The sequence below is a fragment of the Onychomys torridus genome, chromosome 7 (genome assembly GCF_903995425.1).
Source record: "Onychomys torridus chromosome 7, mOncTor1.1, whole genome shotgun sequence".
NCBI classification, from domain to species: domain Eukaryota; kingdom Metazoa; phylum Chordata; class Mammalia; order Rodentia; family Cricetidae; genus Onychomys; species Onychomys torridus.
In genome coordinates, this window is record NC_050449.1 from 116,557,386 (window position 1) to 116,578,826 (window position 21,441).

General features: G+C 39.8%; 1 protein-coding gene and 1 pseudogene across 1 annotated transcript; one reads left to right on the forward strand and one right to left on the reverse strand.

Annotated features, from left to right (window-relative positions):
- Positions 1-11,991: 11,991 nt before the first annotated feature.
- LOC118587929 (C-C chemokine receptor type 1-like) lies at positions 11,992-17,071 on the reverse strand. Its single transcript, XM_036194113.1, is given in 4 exon segments — positions 11,992-12,948; positions 12,950-13,119; positions 13,366-13,425; positions 16,877-17,071. Coding segments are annotated over 2 exon segments (1,068 nt in total). The 5' UTR covers positions 13,061-13,119; positions 13,366-13,425; positions 16,877-17,071.
- LOC118587679 lies at positions 15,625-20,830 on the forward strand (annotated as a pseudogene).
- Positions 20,831-21,441: the final 611 nt, after the last annotated feature.

Sequence of the window (21,441 nt, forward strand, 5' to 3'; positions counted from 1 at the left end):
AAAATAAAGACCATGACGACATTTGGGGATCAGGCTTCCATATGGGAAAGGCATGAGGGACAGGTGTCAACTCCCTTTGGGTTGGATGATTGGCTATAAGAATTTCTTCTTATACTATTTTCCTGTAGCTACTATAACATCTCACATAGATGTGGGGTTAGACTGAAGTTTCTTGGTCCCTCTGGGTCTCTCCTGGGCAGGAGCCATTTTTATAAAATAATTACTCAGAGGCTTAATATTAATTACAAATTATTTGGTCTATGGCTCAGGCTTATTGCTAGCTAGCTATTACATCTTAAATCAACCCATTTCTATTAATCTATATTTTGCCTCATGGCTGTGGCATTACTAATCTGCTGGCATCTTGCTTCTTGGGTGGCTAGTTGGTGTCTCCCTGACTCCACCCTCTTCTCCTGTGACTCTCTTGGATTTCTCACCTGGCTCTTATCCTGCCTTACCATAGGCCAAAACAGCTTCTATATTAACCAAATAGTAGCAACACATATTCACAGCATACAGGAAGACCATCCTACAGCAGTGAGGTCTTAAAATAACACAGATGTACTCTCCTACAATGTGGGTGTCAGAGGTCTCAAATGACTGTTACTGGGGTGAAAAGAGCTGGCTTCTTCTAGTGACTCCATAGGAAAATCTGTTCTTTGTTTCTTTCAGTTATTCTTGTCTGGCAGGATTCCTTGGCAGTGGCTTTTGGGATGCTTTGCCTTCTCCTTTTCAGTAATTCAATCTTCTTTACATTTCTCTTTGCTAGTTTTGCTATATATTTAAAATCTCAAGATCTTTGACTTAAGCCTAGCTGTAAAGTCCCTTCTGTTATCTCTGTTTAAGACCCAGTTACCTGTACAGGCCATTACTTAGCCAGTGTCTTTCTAAGAGGGCAGAAGGTGCTCATTCTTGGGCATACTGTGAATGGCTGTCATCACAAGAATAGGTTCCCACTACAGAAGGTCAAATAGATGGTTACAGACAACAGAGAGGCAGAGTCTAGTAGAGTGTAGGGAGTGCAAAGTATTCAAATGTAATGGTGTTAACTCACAACACTGCTGTAAGATGTGTCAGATGACTAGACTGTAGCAATTTAATACTGGGTACACATTTGCTTTGTTTCCTGTTGCAACAACTGTTCTACTGAAACATCTCTGAGAGTGGGATGTCCAAGAGAGAAATCCCTTGAGGAATATCAGTTGTATCACTTTTAATTGGAGAAAACAAAGTTATCTTCTAAAAGCCACACAAATTAAAAAAACAACTACGTGTCAGATGGAAGAAAACATCTAATTTAAAGCTCTGAAAAGCTCTTAAGTGTTACTCTATTATTTAGTCATCATGTTCATTAAAATAGAAGATCCCACATGAATTCCTTATTAAATAGATGATGACTGCAGTTTTGCTTGACCCAGTATATGTGAACTAATTGTGAGGGCGTTCATGTTTTGAAGACTAAGTATTGTGGAGAAGCATTCCAGAGGAAGTAGGAGGGGGTGGTGTTTGTGTTTGTTTCTCTCTGCACAGAGCATAATATAATAGAAGACACTGTTTTGGAAGTTATACATGTATATCAGTCTTTACCAGCATTACTGGGAACATTAACATCTACACTTTGATAGCTCTAAGTCCTGTTAGCTTGGCAAAAATATTCTATGTTTTAAGTTCTGGAACTTTTTAAGGAGATGATAATTGATGATATTGTACTGGAATATTGTATACTTGACAAAAATACTATTTATGAAGTTTTTATAATGAAATGCTCGGCATAAAATGGTGACATAAATCACATATAGTGCATAATTATCACAAACCAAATTAAACACTGAGCACTAGAAATGTAGAATTCTTTCTTTGTCAGTACTTTCTATAAGTTTCAAATACTCTTTGGGAATAAAAATCATATACATTTTAGGGGCTGGAGAGATGGCTTAATGGTTAAGAAGATGTACTCCTCTTGCATAGGACCTGAGTTTGATTTCCAGTATCCATGTCAGGAGGTTTACAACTGCCTATTACTCCAGTTTGTGGGGATACAACATCCTCTTCAGGCCTCTGGGAGCATTGCATGTACTCACACCTACCACACAACTGAAAAAAAATATTTAAAAAAATCTCATAAATTTTAGCAACTTTATGAAATGTGTTCTGCATTTCATAAGATATATTCATTTCATGCATAAGATACAGTGGTATTTTAATGTTACTTAATACAATCATCACCCTAAGTTTGTGTTTGCCATCCCTCTAACAAGTTTCACTTATACTCTTCACAATTTAGTCTGTTTCCCCCCCCCCCCCCCAGGCTATTTCAAGCTGATCTATTTTCTGTCTCTATATTTGCTGTCTGGACTTTGCCTGGACATGAATGAAGTCATGTAAGAGATGGTTTCTTGTGGCTGAATCCTTATGTTAGCATGTTTCTGAGTCTCTTATACCACATAACAGATGCTAGAATTTTACTGTTTTTCATTGTTGGGTAGAATACTTGCTACTCTTGTAGAAGACTTGGGTTGGTGTTCTGTTCAGTAAGTCGTCTCCTGTGCCAATGTATTCAAGGCTATTCCCCACTTTCTTTTCTATCAAGTTCAGTGTATATGGTTTTATGTTAATGTCTTGTTCCACTTGGACTTGAGTTTTGTGCAAGGTGATAGATATGAATCTGTTTGCATTATTCTACATACAGAAATCGAGTTAGACCAGCAGCATTTATTGAGAATGCTTTTTTCAAGGTCTACAAAGAATTATGTTGGAATTTTGATGGGAATTTCATTGAATATGTAGATTGCTTTTGGTAAGGTGGCCATTTTTATTATATTAATCCCACTAATCCATGAACATGAGAGATCTTTCCATCTTCTGATATCTTCTCAAACTTCTTTTTCAAAGACTTGAAGTTTTTATCAACAGGTCTTTCACTTGCTTGGTTGGAAATACTACAAGATATTTTATGTTATTTGCAGTTATTGTGAAGGGTGTTGTTTCCCTGATTTCTCTCTCTGCCTGTTTGTTGTTTGTGTACAGGAGGGCTAATGACTTTTTTTTTAGTTAATCTTGTATCCAGCCACTTCACTACAGGTGTTTGTCAGCTGTAGAAGTTTCCTGGTAGAATTTTTGGAGTCACTTGTGTATACTATCATCTCTGCAAATAGTAATACTTTGATTTCCTTTTTGTCCATTTGTAACCTCATAATCTTCTTTAGTTGTCTTATTGCTCTAGCTAGAACTTCAAGTACTATATTGACTAAATATGTAGAGAGAGGACAGCCTTGTCTTGTCCCTGATTTTAGTGGGATTACTTTAAGTTTCTCTCCACTTAATTTGATGTTGGCTACTGGCTTGCTGTATATTGCCTTTATTATGTTTAGGTATGGTCCTTGTATTACTGATCTCTCCCTGATTTTTATCAGAAGGGGTGTTGGGTTTTGTCACAGGCCTTTTCAGCATCTAATGAGATGATCATGTTTTTTTTTTTTTTTTTTTCGTTTGTTTATATAGTGGATTACATTGATAGATATTTTTTTCATATAATGAACCATCTCTGCATCTATGGGATCAAGCCCACTTGGTCATGGCAAATGATCTTTTCATAGTGTTCTTAGATTTTGTTTGTGAGTATTTTATTGACTATTTTTGCATCAATGCTTGTGAAGGGAATTGATTCGCAGTTCTCTTTCTTTGTTAAATCTGCGTGGTTTGGATATCAGGGTGACTATGGCCCCACAAAATGAATTTCCAATGCTCATTCTGTTTCTATTTTGTAGAATAATTTGAGGAGTATTGGTATTATATCTTCTTTGAAAGTCTGGTAGAATTCTGAGTTAAGACTGCCTGGCCCTGGGATCATTTTGGTTGGGAGAATTCTTAATAATTGCTTCTATTTCCTTAAGGGTCATAGGTCTATTTAAATTGTTTATCTGATCCTGATTTAATTTTGGTAAGTGGTATCTATTGAGAAAATTGTGCATTTCTTTTTGATTTTTCCATTGTTGTGGAGTATAGGTTTTTGAAGTATTCGGATTTCCTTGGTGTCTGTTGTTATGTCCCCATTTTTGTTTCTGATTTTGTTAATTTGGATATTATCTCTCTGACTTTTAGTTAACTTTGGATAAGGTTTATCTATCTTGTTGATTTTCTCAAAGAACCAACTCTCTGTTTCACTGGTTCTTTGTATTGTTCTCTTTGTTGTTATTTTATTGATTTCAGCCCTGAGTTTGAGATTATTTCCTGCCATCTACTCCTCTTGGGTATGTTTGCTTCTTTTTTTTTCTAGAGCTTTCAAGAATGCTGTTAAGTTGCTAGTATTAGCTCTCTCTAATTTCTACTTGCAGGAACTTAGTGCCATGAACTTTCCTCTTATCACTGCTTTAATTATGTTCCAGATGTTTGGGTATGTTGTGCATTCATTTTCATTGATTTCTAGAGAGTCTTTAATTTCTGTCTTTATTTCTTCCTTGACCCAGTGGTCATTCACTACAGAGTTGCTCAGTTTCCATGACTTTTTAGGCTTTCTCTTATTCTTGAAATCCAGCTTTCATCAATGGTGGTCTGATAAGATACAGTGGGTTGTTTCCATTTTCTTGTGTCTGTCGAGACTTGCTTTATGACTGAGTATGTGTCAATTAGTTCCTTTATTTCTCTGTTTAGTTTCTGTCTGGATGACCTGTCCATTGGTGAAAATGGGGTATTGAAGTCTCCTGTTATTAATGTGTGAGGTTTGATGTGTGATTTAAGATTTTGTAATGTTTCTTTTACAAATGTGGTTGCCTTTGTGTTTGGGGCATAGATGTTAAGAACTGAAAAGTCCTCTTGGTAGATTTTTCCTTTGATGAATATGTAATGTCCTTCTCCATCTTTTGTAATTAATTTTTATTTGAAGTCTATTTTGTTAGATATTGGGATAGCTACATCAGCTTGCTTCTTAGTTCCATTTGCTTGGAAAACCTTTTTTCCAACCCTTTACTCCAAGACAATGTCTGTCTTTGATATAGAAGTGTGTTTCTTGTATGCAGCAGACAGATGGATCCTGTTTTCATATCCATTCTGTTAGCCTGTGTGTCTTTTTATTGGGGAATTAATTCCATTGATATTGAGAGTCATTAATGACCAATGATTGTTAATTCCTATTATTTTGTTGGTGGTAGTGTGTGTGTGTGTGTGTGTGTGTGTGTGTGTGTGTGTGTGTGTGTCCCTTCTTTGGGTTTTGTTGATGTGAGATTATTTATTTTCATGAGTGTAGTTAACTTCCTTGGGTTGGACTTTTCCTTCTAGTACCATCTGTAGGGCTGGATTTTGGCTAGATGTTGTTTAAGTTTGACTTTGTTATGAAATACCTTGTTTTCTCTATCTATGGTGATTGAAAGTTTTGCTGGGTATAGTGTCTAGGCTGGCATCTGTGGTCTCTTAGGGTCTCCAAGATACCTACCTGTTCAGGTCCTTCTGGCTTTTAGTGTCTCCATTGAGAAGTCAGGTATGATTCTAATAGCTCTACTATTATATGTTACTTGGCCTTGTTGCCTTGCAGCTTTTAATATTCTTACTTTGCTCTGTATGCTTAGTGTTTTGATTATTATGTGATGCAGCGACTTTCTTTCTGATCCAATCTATTTGGTGTTCTGTAAGCTTCTTGTACCTTTACAGGCATATCCTTTAGGTTAGGAAAATTTTCTTCTATGATTTTGTTAAATATATTTTCTGGATTTTTGAGCTGGGATATTTCTCCTTCTATTCCTATTAGTCTTTGTTTGTTTGTTTGTTTCTTTTCACAGCATCCCAGATTTCCTAAATGTTTTGTGTTAGGAGTTTTTTGGATTTAACATTTTATTTAACCAATGAATATATTTCTGCTGTCAAATCTTCAATTCCTGAGATTCTGTCTTCTATCTCTTGTATTCTGTTAGTGATGCTTGCATCTGTAGTTTCTGTTTGCTTACACAGATTTTCTATTTCTAATACTCCTTAGTTTGTGTTTTCTTTATTGTTTCTATTTTGATTTTCACATTTTCAAGTCTTAAATTGTTTCCTTCACCTGTTTGTTTATTTTTCCTGGCTTTCTTGGCATTCTTTTAGGGATTTATTGATTCCTCCATTTTTTTTTGTTTGTTTTTCTCTTCCTCAATTTCTTTAAGGGAGTTTTTCATTTCCTCTTTAAGAACCTCTATCATCTTTATAAAATTGTTTTTCAGATTGTTTTCTTTTCCTCATGCTTTGGCTGCATTGGAATATTTCAGGTCTTGCTATTGTAGGATAGCTGGGCTCTGGTGGTGTCATATTGCCCTGGCTGTTGTTAACTGTATTCTTACACTGGTATTTAGACATCTGGGTTTGGGATGATTAGGTATAGGTTCAAATTTATGAGTTTGTCTCTGTTGGATGGGTGTTTTGTTCCTTGCTTTCTGTTTCCCATTTGGCCTCCTAGTCTTTGTGGCTTTCTGGTGACTGGCATGACCTCTGATCAAGTAGGGTGTCTGTCCAAGTTGGTGGCTGGCCTTCTTGTGGTTAGCTTGACCTTTGTTGCAGCAGGGAGTCTCTGTCCTTCTGACTGGTGTGGCCTGCCTCTGAGCAGGTAACACTGCTGGAGGCAGTAAAAAGGGCTGGTGGTGGGGAGGATGATGATGTGGGAGGGCTTCAATGCTGGAATGGGTTTTTGAGAACAGAATCTAGGGAGTTGGGCAATTTATCTGGCAGGTGTGTCATTCATATGTTCTTCTGACTGGTGTGACCTCCTGTTTTTGTTTGTTTGTTTAACAAATCTTTAAACAAACATTTAAAGATATATGCATGTCATTCAGCTTGTGAAATGCTTGCTTTGAAAGCATGAGGACCTGAGTTTGATTTTCATCAACCATCTTTAAAAAAATATAGGTTTGGTGGCATGTACTTGTAATCCCAGGGACTCATTGGCTTAATTGGGAAGTTCAGCACCAGTGAGAGATCCTATCTCAAAATAAAATGGAGGGTTTGTTAGAAATGACACCCAAGGTTGTCCTCTCACTTCCATGCACATGCACACACATAAACCTTCCTAAACATGTGCACCCATATACATATGAACACACGAAAACTTTGCCTAGCCTAAAGTCTTAAAACTTTGCTTAACTGTTTTCTTCTAAAAGTTTCATTGTTTAACTTTTACATTTAAGTAATCTATCACTCATTTTTTTGTTTGTTTTCTTTTCCCTCTCTTTTAAAAATTCTTCTCTCATGTATTACATCCTGACCTCAGTTTCTCCTCCGTCCATTCCTCCCAGTACCCCTGCTCTGGATCTTCCCTGTCACCCAGACCCCCTCCTCTTCTGTTTCCCTTCAAAAAAGAGCAAGCCTTCCGGGGATATCAACTGAACATGATATAACAAGTTATAATATGACTAGGCATGAACCCTCATATCAAGGCTGGATTAGGCAATCTAGTAAGAGGAAAAGAATCCCAAAAGCAGGCAAAAGCTATGACTTGGTTTGAGTTAATTCTTGTATATGATATAAGTGAGGGTCCAAGTTCATCTTTGTGCATCCATGTAATGATTATGTAATGATTTTCTATGTTATTATTGATAGGAGGTTAATACTTCATTTAATGAGGATATTATAAATAATGTGACACTGGTAAGACCCTGACTTTCCAAAAAAGGTCCTGATTTGGAGCATTTGTCAGTTTCTCTCATATAAATACTCAAAACACATTCAGTTACAAGCTCCCACTGAAATCCAAGTCATGGAGGTGGGAAAGGCCACATCATTGGTTTTGAACTGCTTTATCCTGGCTCTATCAGGATATTGAATCTTTAATGATATTAACATCCTTAGTGTTGTCCCCCGTTTTACTTTCAGTGAGCAGAACATGCACAGAAAGAAGCATTCTATCTACTCCTGTTACAAATGAAGGTGGAACTCTTACAGGGTTTCTAGATCTCCTAAAACATTTAAATAGCTATGGACTCTGCAGCTTTTCTGTGGGTATGTTTAGTTTCATGTATCACATTTACTTTCAGGATAATGCTCAGCTTTGATTTTTGGTAGAGATAAAAACATTTGATAAGAGAAGTAAAACTTGCTCAAACATTTGTAATTTCACATAGACTGACTCAAAATTTAAATTACAAAGGTGACTCACCTTCCTTTATTTTTCTTCCTGCTCGTGAATCAAATATGAAATTAAGAAAATGCCAAAGAGCAAACCATTTGTCTCTGCAGGAACTCAGATATCAAATGCTGCTTTCTGAAGGAATCAGAGCAATGCATGGGACTGAAGCCACAGATTTGTGACACTGACTCAGAGAAATGAACCTAAGTTTCCTTTTCAGTCCTGGGGCAGATGTGTTTAAGAAATAGCTATTAGAATGTATGTGCAGCTATGGGTGTGCATAGCTTTAAATACCTTGTTACAAAGTGGGAAGAGGTAAGGACAGGGAAATGAGGAGAACGGAGAACAGTGAAAGGAGTCTAGAGGGGCAGTCCAGTTTGACTTCCTGTCACTACTTGATAGAACCTTTATTCAATGTCTTTATAACTACTTTTATTTTAAATACCTATTTGTAAAGGAAGGCTCAAAGACATCAAAATGCCAACTCCAGGCCTTTGACTTGTAAACACCTGTCCTTTATTTTTTGTAATTTTTTATTTAATTTTTTCCTTTTATATACCAACCTCTGTTACCCCTCCCTCCTCTTCTCCCACTCCCCTCACCTACCCCCATCCCACCCCGTCCCCTCCTCATAGAGGGTAAGACCTCCCTTGGATAGTCTACACAGGCTGGCATACTAAGTTGGGGACAAACTTAGCCTCGCCCTTCTGCATCAAGGCTGAGTAAGGCATCACACCATAAGGAATGGGCTCTAAAAAGTCAGTTCGTGTGCCTGGGATAAGTCCTAGTCCCATTGCCAGAGGACCCACAAACACATCAAGCCACACAACTGTCACCCACATTCAGAGGGTCTAGTTTGGTACCATTCAGGTTCCCCAGCTAGAACTATAGTTACAGGTGGTTGTGAGTCAGTCCAGAGTCCATGAGCTCCCATTAGCTTGGGTCAGCTATTTCTGTGGTTTTTCATGATTCTGACCCCTCTTCCTCTTATAATCCTTCCTCCCTCTCTTCAGTTGAGCTCCAGGACATGGTATGTACTCACTCATAAGTGGATATTAGACACAAAGCAAAGGAAAACCAGGCTACAATCCACAACCCCAGAGAAGCTAGTTAAAGAAGACACTAAGAGAGAAGATACACATGGATCACCCCAGGAAGGGGAAAAGGCTAAGATCTCCTGGGGAAACTGGGAGGAGGGAATAGAGAGGAGGAGATAGGAGGGCATGAGAGGTAGAAACATGGGGGTATGGGGAGGGAGAACAATGAAAGAGATATCTTGACAGAAAGTACCATTAAGGGGATGGGGAGAAATCTGCAGCTAGAGAAAACCCCAGGAACTCACAAGATTGTCCCCAGCTAAGACTCATAGCAATGGTGGAGAAGGTGCTTAAACTAGCCTTCCCCTGTACTCAGATCGGTGTCTATCCTAATTGTCATCATAGAACCTACATCCAGTGACTGATGGAAGCAGATGCAGAGACCCACAGCCAAACACCTGTTCTTTTAGAGCTTGTTTTCAATGTGTGTTGTAAGTCAACCAGGAAATTCAGACTCTGTCTATCATGAAATCCTGCCAGGCCAATGGTCCAGCTCTTCAGCCCATTCTGCATTCCCTAGCACCCAAGCTCCTCTATATACTGTGGGGATTATACCAAACTTTGTGCCATAATCCAAGGGTGTCATGCTGCTAGGATTTGTTCATATCATACCCTCATCTTGGAATGCTCATGTTGTGTTTTCTTCTAAGAAAAACCTGTTTGTAAGTTCATCTCTTCCCTCTTTCTCCTTTCATTTTTCTTTCCTTTCATTCATTCTTTCTCTTTATTCACAAAAAGTGGTTTTCCTTATGATATTGCTGTGTTGAAAGTCGGACAGTGTTGAGAAGTGGATAGAAAAAAAAATCATTCATTGTGGAAGGTTTGTATATCAATCTAATTCAATTAGAACTACATTCCCCAGACTTCCTTTCCTGTGGGGTTCCAGAACAGCATAGGCAATATAGCTATTTATTTATTTAAATTAAAATGAGAAATATATCTGTGTGTCTGCTTGTCTGTCTGTGTACCATTTGTATGTAGTAGGGGAGGCCAGAAGAAGGTATTCAATTCTCAAGAACTAGACTTACAGGTGGTAGTGAGCTGCCTGATGTGGGTGCTAAGAATAGAACTTTGGTCCTCTGCAAGAGAAACAAGAAATTTTAACCTCTGAGCCATCTCTCCAGCCCCCAAATAGCTATTTAATGTGAGATTTAGAAGAAAGTATAGCCAAGGCTGCTGTGCTATGTTGAAAAGATGGAAACAAGTCTCAGGTCCTGTGATGTCTTACATACACAATTATCTATCTGTTGGATCAAACTCTGCCATACCTATAACTACTGGCTGTTTTCTCAAGGACTCATGTTGGTGTCTTAATTCTCAGTATATGGGTGTAAGACCTTTACATCACTGAGCCAAGTGGGAGGTGATTATTACTCTTGGCAGGGAATTCTCAGAGGACCGTGGGTGGTCCCCACAAGAGATGGGCCTTTTTACCTTTTCAGCTTCCTGTCATTCTATGTGATTTTTGCCTTCTCACCTGTGCTCTGGTCATGAAGCCTTTCCTGTGTGGTGATGTAATGATGCAGCTTTCATGGGAGCTGAGCAGAGATGGATGTCATTTTGAGCCTCCAAAGCTTCAAGCTAGATAAATCTTTATCATGTATAAAGGGAATTTATTATAGCAAAGGAAAATGAATTGGTGTAGCCTTTTATTTTTGTTCTTTTCATATTAAAATGTGAACTGAAAGAATCTCATATTTGTATTATTACATTAATTTATTTGTGTGTGCGTGTGTGTGTGTGTGTGTGTGTGTGTGTGTGTGTGTGTCTATTTATGTGTGAACATAGGGAGATCAGAGAACTATTTGTTAGAGTCAGTTTTCTCCTTTCACCATGTGGGTTCTTAAGATTGAACTCAGGTTGTCAAGCTTGGTGGTGACTTTACCAGCTGAGCATCTTGCCAGCTTTTTATTTTCCGTCTTAATTTAATAATATTATTAACATATACATATCAATACAAATTCTTTAAAATATTTGTTTGTGTCACATGTCATATTGACCAACATTTAATATTTCTTAAATAGGAAATGATATGCCATCTTACTAGTATTTGCTAATATCACCATAAAATGGACTACTTAGCTGTTTAGTAATATTGAGCTTTTAAAATTGTTTTTCAGAAATACTTCACTAATGTGCATTTGTTTCAAACCACACGTCTGTGACTGTTTTTGCCATATTTGCTCCTGTACTATGCATTTTCATTAACAAAATGAAATAATATTTCTTCACCAATTTTAGCAACCAAAAGAACTATGTATTTTTATTGTGGTGAGTATTTGTATACTAATGTTATTGCATTTATTCTATAATCTATTTGTATCTTTGCTAATTATTTAAAATAACTGGATAAATTAACTTCAGTTTGTTACAGTTTACATTTTTGATATAACATCTTATGCTTTATAATGTATGTCAATATACAAGTATGCAAAATTCTTTTCTATTACAATACTTTCTTGAATTTTTTTCAGAATATCACATCATTAGGAGTGGGATTCAGTAAAAGTTCAGTTCAGCTCTGTTTGTTAATGACCACAGATCCTAATTCTTGTTGGGTCCAAGCCATTCATTGGTATCCATTACCCCAGCCTCTAGAACATCCTACTTTGTTCATTCATCTACTTTTCAACAGAGAGACATTCAAGGAAATTATTAAAGTGATGACTTATATCTAAGCCACCTTTAAGTTTCCTCTCACCCTACAAGATTGTGAATCCTCATTGTGACAGCTGCCAGTATCTGTCCTGGAGAGCCATGCACGATCTCCTCACTCTCTCCTAGACCTTGGTTGACACCCAGGGGTCTGAATCAGAAGCCAGCAGAGAGCTCATGCTCTCCTGTGGATGGAGATATGGAACTGGCCCTTTCTGGTTGGTCCACAAAATGGGAGGGCAGCCATTTTGCCAGGGGTACAGCCATATGTCTTTGAAACAGTTGCCGGAGGTACTTCCGGAACCGCTCACCCACAAAGACATAAATGACTGGGTTGACACAGCAGTGAGTGTAGGCAATCACCTCGGTCACCTGCATGGCCAGGTCCAGCTGTTTGCTCTGCTCACATGGATTGGTGAACAGAACATCTTGGAAAGCAGAAACAAATACAGTCAAATTATAGGGGGTCCAGAGGAGGAAGAAAAGAAGCGTGATAGCAAATATCAGGCGCACGGCTTTGGCCTTCTTCTCACTGGGTCGTCTTTGCAGAATGCTGATGATCCCTGTGTAGCAGATTATCATGACTAGCAGAGGCAAAATTAGCCCAAGGAGGTTCAGTTTCAGAGCCTGAAACCGCTTCCACTGCTTCAGGCTCTCATAGGGGAAATGAGGGCTACAGGTATGGTGAGTGGCCTCCCACTGGACTTTGAAAAAGTATAAGCCAGGAATGGAGGCCAAGATGGCTAGGACCCAGGTTATGATACTGGTGATAATGCCAAAAGTGACAGTCCTGGCCTGAAGGGCAAACACAGCATGGACAATGGCCAGGTACCTGTCAACTGTCAGCAGAATGATAAAGAATATCTCACTGTATAAGCCCAGGTAATAAAACCCAGAGAGGATCTTACACATGGCATCACCAAAAACCCAGTTGTCTTTCAGCTTGTAGTCAATCCAGAAAGGCAAAGTGAAAAGGAAGACCAGATCAGAGATGGCCAGGTTGAACAGGTAGATGCTGGTCATGCTTCGAAGCCTCCTGTACTGCATGAGCACCAGAACGACCAGAACATTGCCTATCACTCCAATGATAAATACCAGGGAGTACAGGGGGGGGGAGGAGTCCAGCCCCTAAGGCTCTTACAGCAGCCTTTTGACATGGGGTGGAGTCCCCATAGTCAAATTCTGTGGTTGTATAGTAGTCTTCTGTGGTAGCTGAAATCTCCATCAGGAACTGGTCAGGAACAATGGCTTCTGTATTTACTTTTCTATTAAAGACAGAGGGTTCTGGGCAACAAAGACAAGATAATGGTTACATTTCTTCAACCAATAAATTGCTCATTGAAACTTGGTAATTACAAAATCCTAGGGATGAAATGGAGGGCAAGGAGCACTTGCATTTTCTACTCACATGGACCTTATAGTCTAAGAGGGGCACAGAACAAACAAATGAGTGTGCAAATAATTCATATAACTATTTAAAGAGTGACTGTGTAAGAAGATCAATGGTTCAAACACATAAGAGGACCTTACCTTGTGGTTCTAACCAAGGATTTCTAAGTGACCCCAAGCTGCTGAGTTAATGTTCAACACCTATTAAGGGGGCAAATTGATATCATTTAGAAGTGATGAATCAGAGGTGCACATTGCCATGGGATACTATAGTGTGGTACAAGGTATTACAAGTAATGACACAGAGATCCAGATTGCCTCAAGTTTCTGAAATGTGGCACAAGACACAGAATAAGAGCTAAGATAGAAAGACTTGAGTGTGTTGTTCAAATCTAGCATTGAAATTATTGGATTCTCCTTCCTCTAATCACAGTGCTGGCTCTGCCACTGGAGTCTCCATGAAAGTCACGGATAAAAACAAAACATTCATACCTATAGAAAATTATTATTTACCTTGTTGTCCTAGAAACTAGAAGATGCTACTTTCAGTTGGTAATGAGACAATGCATGTTCTTTGATGAAAAAAAATCTTTCTATGCCAAGATTAGTGTATCTGACCTAGCAAATTCCTACTAGAACAACCTATCATTTTATAGACTGAGACTCAAGGTACCAGGTTGGTTGTTTAACTTAGTCTGATTCATATCACATGACCTTTATTTGTATAGGTAGCTTTACAGTTGACTCAGTATCCCTCTGTGAGCACCATGAGAAGGCTAGAAGGAGGGCATGACCTGGAGACAGAAATGAAACATGGTCTCAAGGAGGAAGAGATGCTGAGATCCAAAAGGTGACACCTCATAGGAGCTAGATGGAAGATGGGATTCTAATGAAATGAGATCTGAGGTATTATTTTTTTAACCTGGATTGCCTTGAGAGAAACAAAAGACCCAATAGATAGCTTACCACCGTAGAAACTTCTTCTACACCATGTATGATTGTGTGCATTTTGAATTCTTTACAGTTAGATTTTTGAAGAATCCTCCAACAGGGATATGGGCTTTGTTGAAACATACTAGTTCTGTGACCTTGGATGAATTAACCTGTTTCTTTGAGCCTAAATTCCTAATCTGACACCAGGAAGATTAATGAATGCATACCTTGCAAAGATGTCATGCAGCTAGCTATGTGAAAAATGTCCCTTCATCCCCAGACAGTGAATATCAGGGACCTGGCTGTCATGCAGTGGTCCTGCTCTAAAGTCTGTGATTATCAGATATTCTGAACACAATGTTTGTATTCCTCCTCTCCCTACCAGGTTTCTTCATAGGTAACATAGAAAGTGATGTTTCTTGATTGTCAATGACAGTTCTTCCATATGAATCATGGTATGGAGTCTCTAGAAAGCTGGACTTAAAGAATTAGAAAGTCAAGTTGTGGCTACAGAGTCTGAGGAGAGTTTGGGGGAAGGGTGGAGAAAGGATAGTGAGCTTGAGTCCTGAAACTGGACAGCAGGACTAGTCTCATGCTCTATAGCACAATAAGGTGACTATGGTTGATAACACATTCTTGAATGTTTCAAAATAGCTAAAGAGGATTATTGAGGTATCCAGGTACCCAGAGACATCCCATTACTCCGGCTGACCATTACACGCTGTGCACATGTACTGAAATGTCCCCTGTATCCTTTAAATATGCAGAGATGGCACATGTCAAATAGAACCTAAAAACTTAGAAAATAAATAAACACTTCAGTAAGTTGTTACTGACCAGAGTTTTAGTATTTGACCCAAATACCTATCAGTAAAGCATGCTGCACCTGCTCCATCAATCCTGCGTCACCCTGGGCTTCTATTTCTCTCCCTTCTGGGGTCCTTAGAGAATGTTTCCTGATTATAAAATCCATACCTGAACAGTGAGTGGTCTTTGGACATTAAGGCACATGGCAGAAAAAGGGAAACTATTCTGCTGAAGTGTCAAGAGGGGGCCCTTCATTTCCTATCAGCTCTGTCCCTGTGGTCCCCACTTCACCTCTTCACTGTCAGCCCTCACTGGGAAACTCAGCTGGCAGTCAGGGATGACTGAGGCAGAGATTTCTGCTTTCTGCTGCTCCTGCTGGTGCGAAGGGGAAAGACACTCAGCTTGGCAATCAGGACTTGTAGCTAGGTTGGCAGATTTACAGCAGAGTAAACAAAAGTTGGGGAGCAATATCATCTGGAGCAAAGTGGTCCTCAGGAGCCCAGATCTTTGTGCATTCTCACCAAGGTGAAGGCAGGTTGAGTTCAGCACTGTCAAGTGCCATATTCAGCACCATCTGCCTACTGAGGGACCCCAGCTTTATCTGCTCTCTCTAAGTTGTTAGGTTGCAACAGTTCCAGGGCACACTGCTGCTAAGGAGACATGACCCTGGCTGAGGTTGGAGGAGAAACAGAAGGCCCATTGACTCTCCCATGCCTGAGAATAGCTGCTTGTAGAAGTCTGCCCCAGGGCCCTTTCACAGTGTTCAGGTATATCTCTAGATCCTGGAATCTTCTAGTAATAGTGTCCTGTAGCTTGCTCATTTGTGAAGTGCCTGGGAAGAGATGATGAGAAGTATCCAGGCCCAGGATGATGCCAGATGCTTACTGTGGCTTGTAAGAGTCAGTTGTGTGCATCTGTTCCATCTCCACACAGCATGTGGACAACTTGTAACTGGCCACCATAGAAATCAACAAACATTACCAACCAGGGCTCTCTATTTCAGGGAGAGGCCAGTTTTGTGTATTTCCTATCAACTCACTACCCAGGTCTTTTTGATTGAATAACCCAGAGCTGTCATGCATCCTAATGTCAGGCCATTGCACCTTATTTTCTAGCAGTTCATGGTCTCAATGGTTTAGGGATTCCAGAGGTTTTTTTTTTGCTGTGTGGTATGTAAAGAACTTTAAGATCAGAAAGGAATGGCTTTCAAAACCTAAGGGTTTCTTATTCTTTGAAAAATCTGTAGCTGTCCCACCTTTTCCCAACCCATGGAAGGAAAGGCAAAATATGAATTTGCTAGTACCAGTCCTACCCATTTCTCTTCTGCATAAAACCAACTCACATCATGTTAGAAGACAGCAGATGTAGAATACAACAAGATTCCATTTGTCCATCTGCTACCTCTGGGTGGTGACTTTCTATCTCCTCTAAGATAGTTGTCCTAGTTTTGTGATTTTAGTTCTAATATTAAAAAATTGGTTCAGAATTTTGTCACTTTTGCATTTGCAATGATTTTTCTAATTTATATTCTATTGCTGCCATTTCTTCATATACCATATTTTGTTGGTCTTTATGTCAGGAAGTTTGGCAAGGGTATCTTTTAAAATAACCTTCCATGAAAGGCACTTCTTGTCTCTTTATACAGGTTTACTTTCTTAATTATCAACAACAAATTGTCAAGATCACTTTCTAGAAAAAAATTTTATATCTGAACATCCAGCCTTAGGGATACATCCACCATATTCAGCATTTCTTGAGTATTAACTGCACAGATACAGCAATAGGCTAAATAGGATATGTCTGGTTCTCAAAGCCTTGCCCACTGCTGAGGATCCCTGAGCTACACCTATTCATGCCTTTAAGATTGCCCTTCATGGTCACTAACAGCATAGAAAAGACAAGCATTACTTACTCTGCTTCCAAAGGATTTTGTCTGCACAGACTTTGTTTCTGGGCCTTTGAGAGTCTTTATGAATTCATTGTTCAAGGTCCTGAACAAGTACGTTCTTGGCTTCCTGTGAGATGATGAAGATTTGACTCTGGTTTTACAGTCTTTCAAAATGACAAGAAGGATGTAAAGTTCTTCTTTTTGTATGGTTGGCTGCCTATGAAGCACCACGATGTCCACCAGTGGCCAATTCCTGGGGTCCTGGTTCACTATAGGTACTTTCTCTGTCCTCTCTGCTACCATTCCAGTAAAGTTTTAGACTTCTCAGAAGGAGCTCTGCCCTACAAGGTTTGTGTAGTGTGTGGTTGGGTGGAGTTGAGTTGGACTATGTGAGTGACAGTGAGCTGTTTCCCAGGACTCATGGAGCAATTGAATGCGTAAGTGTGGGCGTGTAAATGTGGGGGCTGGTCACAGAGTTCTTGTGGTCAGTGAGGAGCCTTTTTTTTTTTTTTTTTTTTTTTTAACACTGCAAATGGAAAGGTCTAAACCAGAACCCCATGTCTTGTTCCTCAAAATCATCTGGCTGAAGAATGAGGACCTAGAAAGGCATCCCCTTCTCTTTGGGGTTCTATACTGATATTATTTCTATTTGTACTCTAACTGCTCCCCATACCTCTCCTCTGCTCCCAAATCTCTTCCCAACCAAACCTCACAGAATGATTTCCTCTCTAGGATATCTGGCATGAGCGTATAGGCTGTTTCCCCCTCCTTTTCTGACAGGTGTGGTGGTGCATACCTTTAATCTCAGCACTCAGAAGGCAGAGGTAGGAGAATTTCTGTGGGTTCCAGGCCAGTTTGATCTACATAGTGAGTTCCAGGATAGCAGCGACTACATAGAGAGACTCTGTCTTAAAGAACCACACATGAACATATCCTGAACATTGGATATGTTCAAGGTGGTATGGCTATAGTCTCCTCTTCCCTTCATGATACTCTTGATTTATGTATGCATTGGCCAAACATGGTCCAAATGCAAAGCCCTGCAAGTACCTACACCTCTCTGAGTCTTAGGTCCCATTCTGACAAATGAGAACTTTGAGCACTTAGGCTCATAGCAGGGGCAGGAGGTGAAAGGGTACATGAAGAACATCAGAGGCTTTGGCACAATGATAAAAAGCCAGAAATATATACTGGAAAAAGACAGCATCATCAACAAAAGGTGCTAGTCAAACTGGATGGCTGCATATAGAAGAATGCAAATAGATTCATACTTATCACCCTGTAAAAGCTCAACTCCAAATATATCAAAGACCAGATCTGCTAAACATAAGACCAAATTTGCTGAATCTGATAGAAGAGAGAAGTGGGGTATAAGTTGAACTCACTGGCACAGGAAAAAACTTTTTGAACAGAGAACTGATTGTACAGATGCTAGGAACCATGGAGTTGGCCTAGCCTAGCTGCCTTGAGAGGCATTTGTCATATTTTTTTTTCAGGTCAGAGTCCATGGCTCCTGGGGCACAATGTGCCTTCCAGTTCCTGAGAGACTGATGCACTCCCTCAGGCAGCAAAGCATTCAGGCCTCTTTGTGTTTCTCTGTATGTTCCCTTAGTAGTCAAGCAAGCATGGAAACTTGACAGGACAATTGGTTTTAGACATTAATCTTGTATACCCTGTATAGCTTGCAAACTTCATTGTATCCTGGCAACTACAACTGTATTGATCCTGGGAATTACCATTATATTCTGTTTCTGATAAAGGTATAAAAGTTTCATTGCTCTTCATAGAATTGTCACAGCTTCAGTTATGCTGTGGTCACTCCATCTGAGCCTGGTTTCATTCCTCAATGCCATTTCAGGTGACCTTAACCTGTAAGTAAGCACAGGCACTTGCACACAGACACAAAGAACAACAATTATCAAATGGGACCTCATGAAAGAAAAACTTCTGTATAGCAAAGGACACAATCATTTGTGCAACATGGCAGTCTATAAAATAAGAAAAGATTATAGCTAACTATACATCATATAGAGAGCCAATATCCAACATATATAAAAACTCAAAGAACAGGACATGAAGGAAACAAATAACCCAGTTTAAAAATGGGGTACAGATCTAAACAGAATTCTCAAAAGGGGAGCCATTCCAGCTTTGACCTGGAAATACCAACCCCTTTGAGGCTTCGGGGTGTAGGCAGAGCCGAGAGAGGACCCCTGAAGACCCAAGATCCAGATGGGGAAGCACTCTTGGTTCCTGGGCCCTGGACACTGGAGGTAGACCAAGCAGTGTTCTCCAGAGAACACCACCGGACTGTGCTATACCTTTCCTAGACTCTAATACCTATCCCTTCACTTGTAAATTACCCCACAAAATAAACCTCCATTGGCTGCTGCTTGGGTGGGACCCAGGCTAGACCGCAGACCCTGGCCTGGGGGCCACAGCTGTCACTGCCACTTCATCTTCTCCCTGTCCCCGTCCTGCCCAATGTCTTCCCACTGCACTCTGGCTGGAGGCTGGGGGTCCTTCCCCACAGCACCACCCTGTGCAGATGCTCCCTGGCACTGGAGATCTGCTCTGTAGCTTGTCCAGGAGTGGTGCTGAAAGACAAGGAGGACATCTATCTTAGCATCTGTGTGTTTGGCCAATACAAGAAGACACAATGTGTCCCAGCCACTTTTCCACTGGTCTTCAATGCCAGAATGGTGTTTGAAAAGGTGTTCTCCAAAGAAATAGACCCTGGAGATGTGGTTTCACATCTTGAGTATGATACAGCAGTGTTGAGTTGATACAACTAGTTCCACCAGTGGGAGAAACACTGTCTACCTATGATGAAAATATACAAGATTTCATGTTCCCGAGTCCAAACCAAGTTTCTGGACACCATGATTCAAACTGCCAGGTTACCATGAGGAGGATTTCTGGACTAAGGAATTGCTCCACAGCTGGAATTTTCTACAACATCAGTGATCACAGAATGTCTGATAAGTTCAAGGAAGTGCCGCACTCAGGATAAATTTACTTACCATTCAGCACCAGTTGAAAAATCTCATGGCAGACCATAATGCAGATCATCAAGATCACAGAAGAGAAAGTCCAAGTCACCTGAAAGGAATAAATACTCTATAAACACCAAGAACTACGAACAGCCTACAATATCTTCAAAGTCGCACTCTCCTCCCCACACAAAGAGACGGATGTGTGAGCTCTCCAAAGACACCAGGCGGCAGCTGGCCTATTTAAATCTGTGACCCTATGAATTCAAAAAGGAAACAGATAAGCCTTCATTTGTGATTAGACATGTTTATCCCCCAAGTCCCAGGGCTGATACTTTTTTTTGGCTCACCTGGCAGAGACTGTGAATGAGACGGATGGGCCTGGATGCACAGTCATCACCCTCACTTTTGCTGCAGATCTAAGGATTATAAGGTTATCAGGACACCACATGGGAGAGACTTTGAGGATCCCTTTGAAAGATGTGAGGAATATCTGAGCCCAAGGACATGTAGTAAGCCCCAGCATTCTGCAAGGACCTTACTAGATCATTCAGCACCTTCAACAACACCAAGGCATTGTCCAAGCCCTGTGCTAAATAGAGCCTCTCTCAGGGAAAGATTCCACTCTGATTGGTGTTCACCTTCAAACTGTGATGAGATCCATGACCAGGTAAAAGGTATCTTGTAATCACATCAGGCTCATGCAAGACATATATGTGATGAGAGAGACCCAGAGAAAGAGGAAGAACTGGAATTGAAAAGAGGTCTTTTATATAGAGACTCTGCCTATGACAGTGACCCTGAATAAATAGCTCCTTCCAGCTCTCTCCATTTGGATGATGGCGAATACTGGCCCAACAGAGCAGGCTCTTTTAAGGGGAAATCCCACCAACCCATCTTTGAAAACAGCATGGACAAGATATATAGGAACTTATACAAAAAGGCCTGTAGTTCTGTTTCTCATACACAGGAAAGCTTCTTCTGAGACCATCCACCATAACTTGTATGAGTCAACCTCTCAATGAAAGTGTTTGATGTGATCTGTATTTGTATGCCTTTCTTTAAAAAAGGTGTTCACTGAGTAACAATTAGACTTGAACCCGGTATATTCCTTCAAATGGTAAATTATCACAGTCTAGCCTTTATTAGAGAATAATGTGCCTTTTCCAATGTCAAAACTGTAACACAGTTACAACTTCTAATTTGTGACAAGGCTATTCTGCCACATGTGCTCCTATCATCACTGACAAACTGAGGAATAGATTCTTTATAGAATGTTCTTTCATTTTTATTCCCTTTTAACTTTCTTTTCACCTGCTTGGCTGGTTATCTTATTTGGGTAAGATTTAATTAATATCAGCTCCCTGTTATCAGTAATGAGCAGAAAGATGTTCTCTGTAGAAATGAATTTCAAGAATTTAAACCTGTTTTAATCAATATTATCTATTTTTTCTCTTCTAGAAGAGGCTATTGTATTTCTTAGGTCCTAAAAACTAGCTTTCTTTGTAAAATGTACACATGCATTCACTCCTTCTCTGGAAGACTAGCTGGCTTATCTGAATGTCTAACAGATCAGTTTACTTGAAGAGACCATGG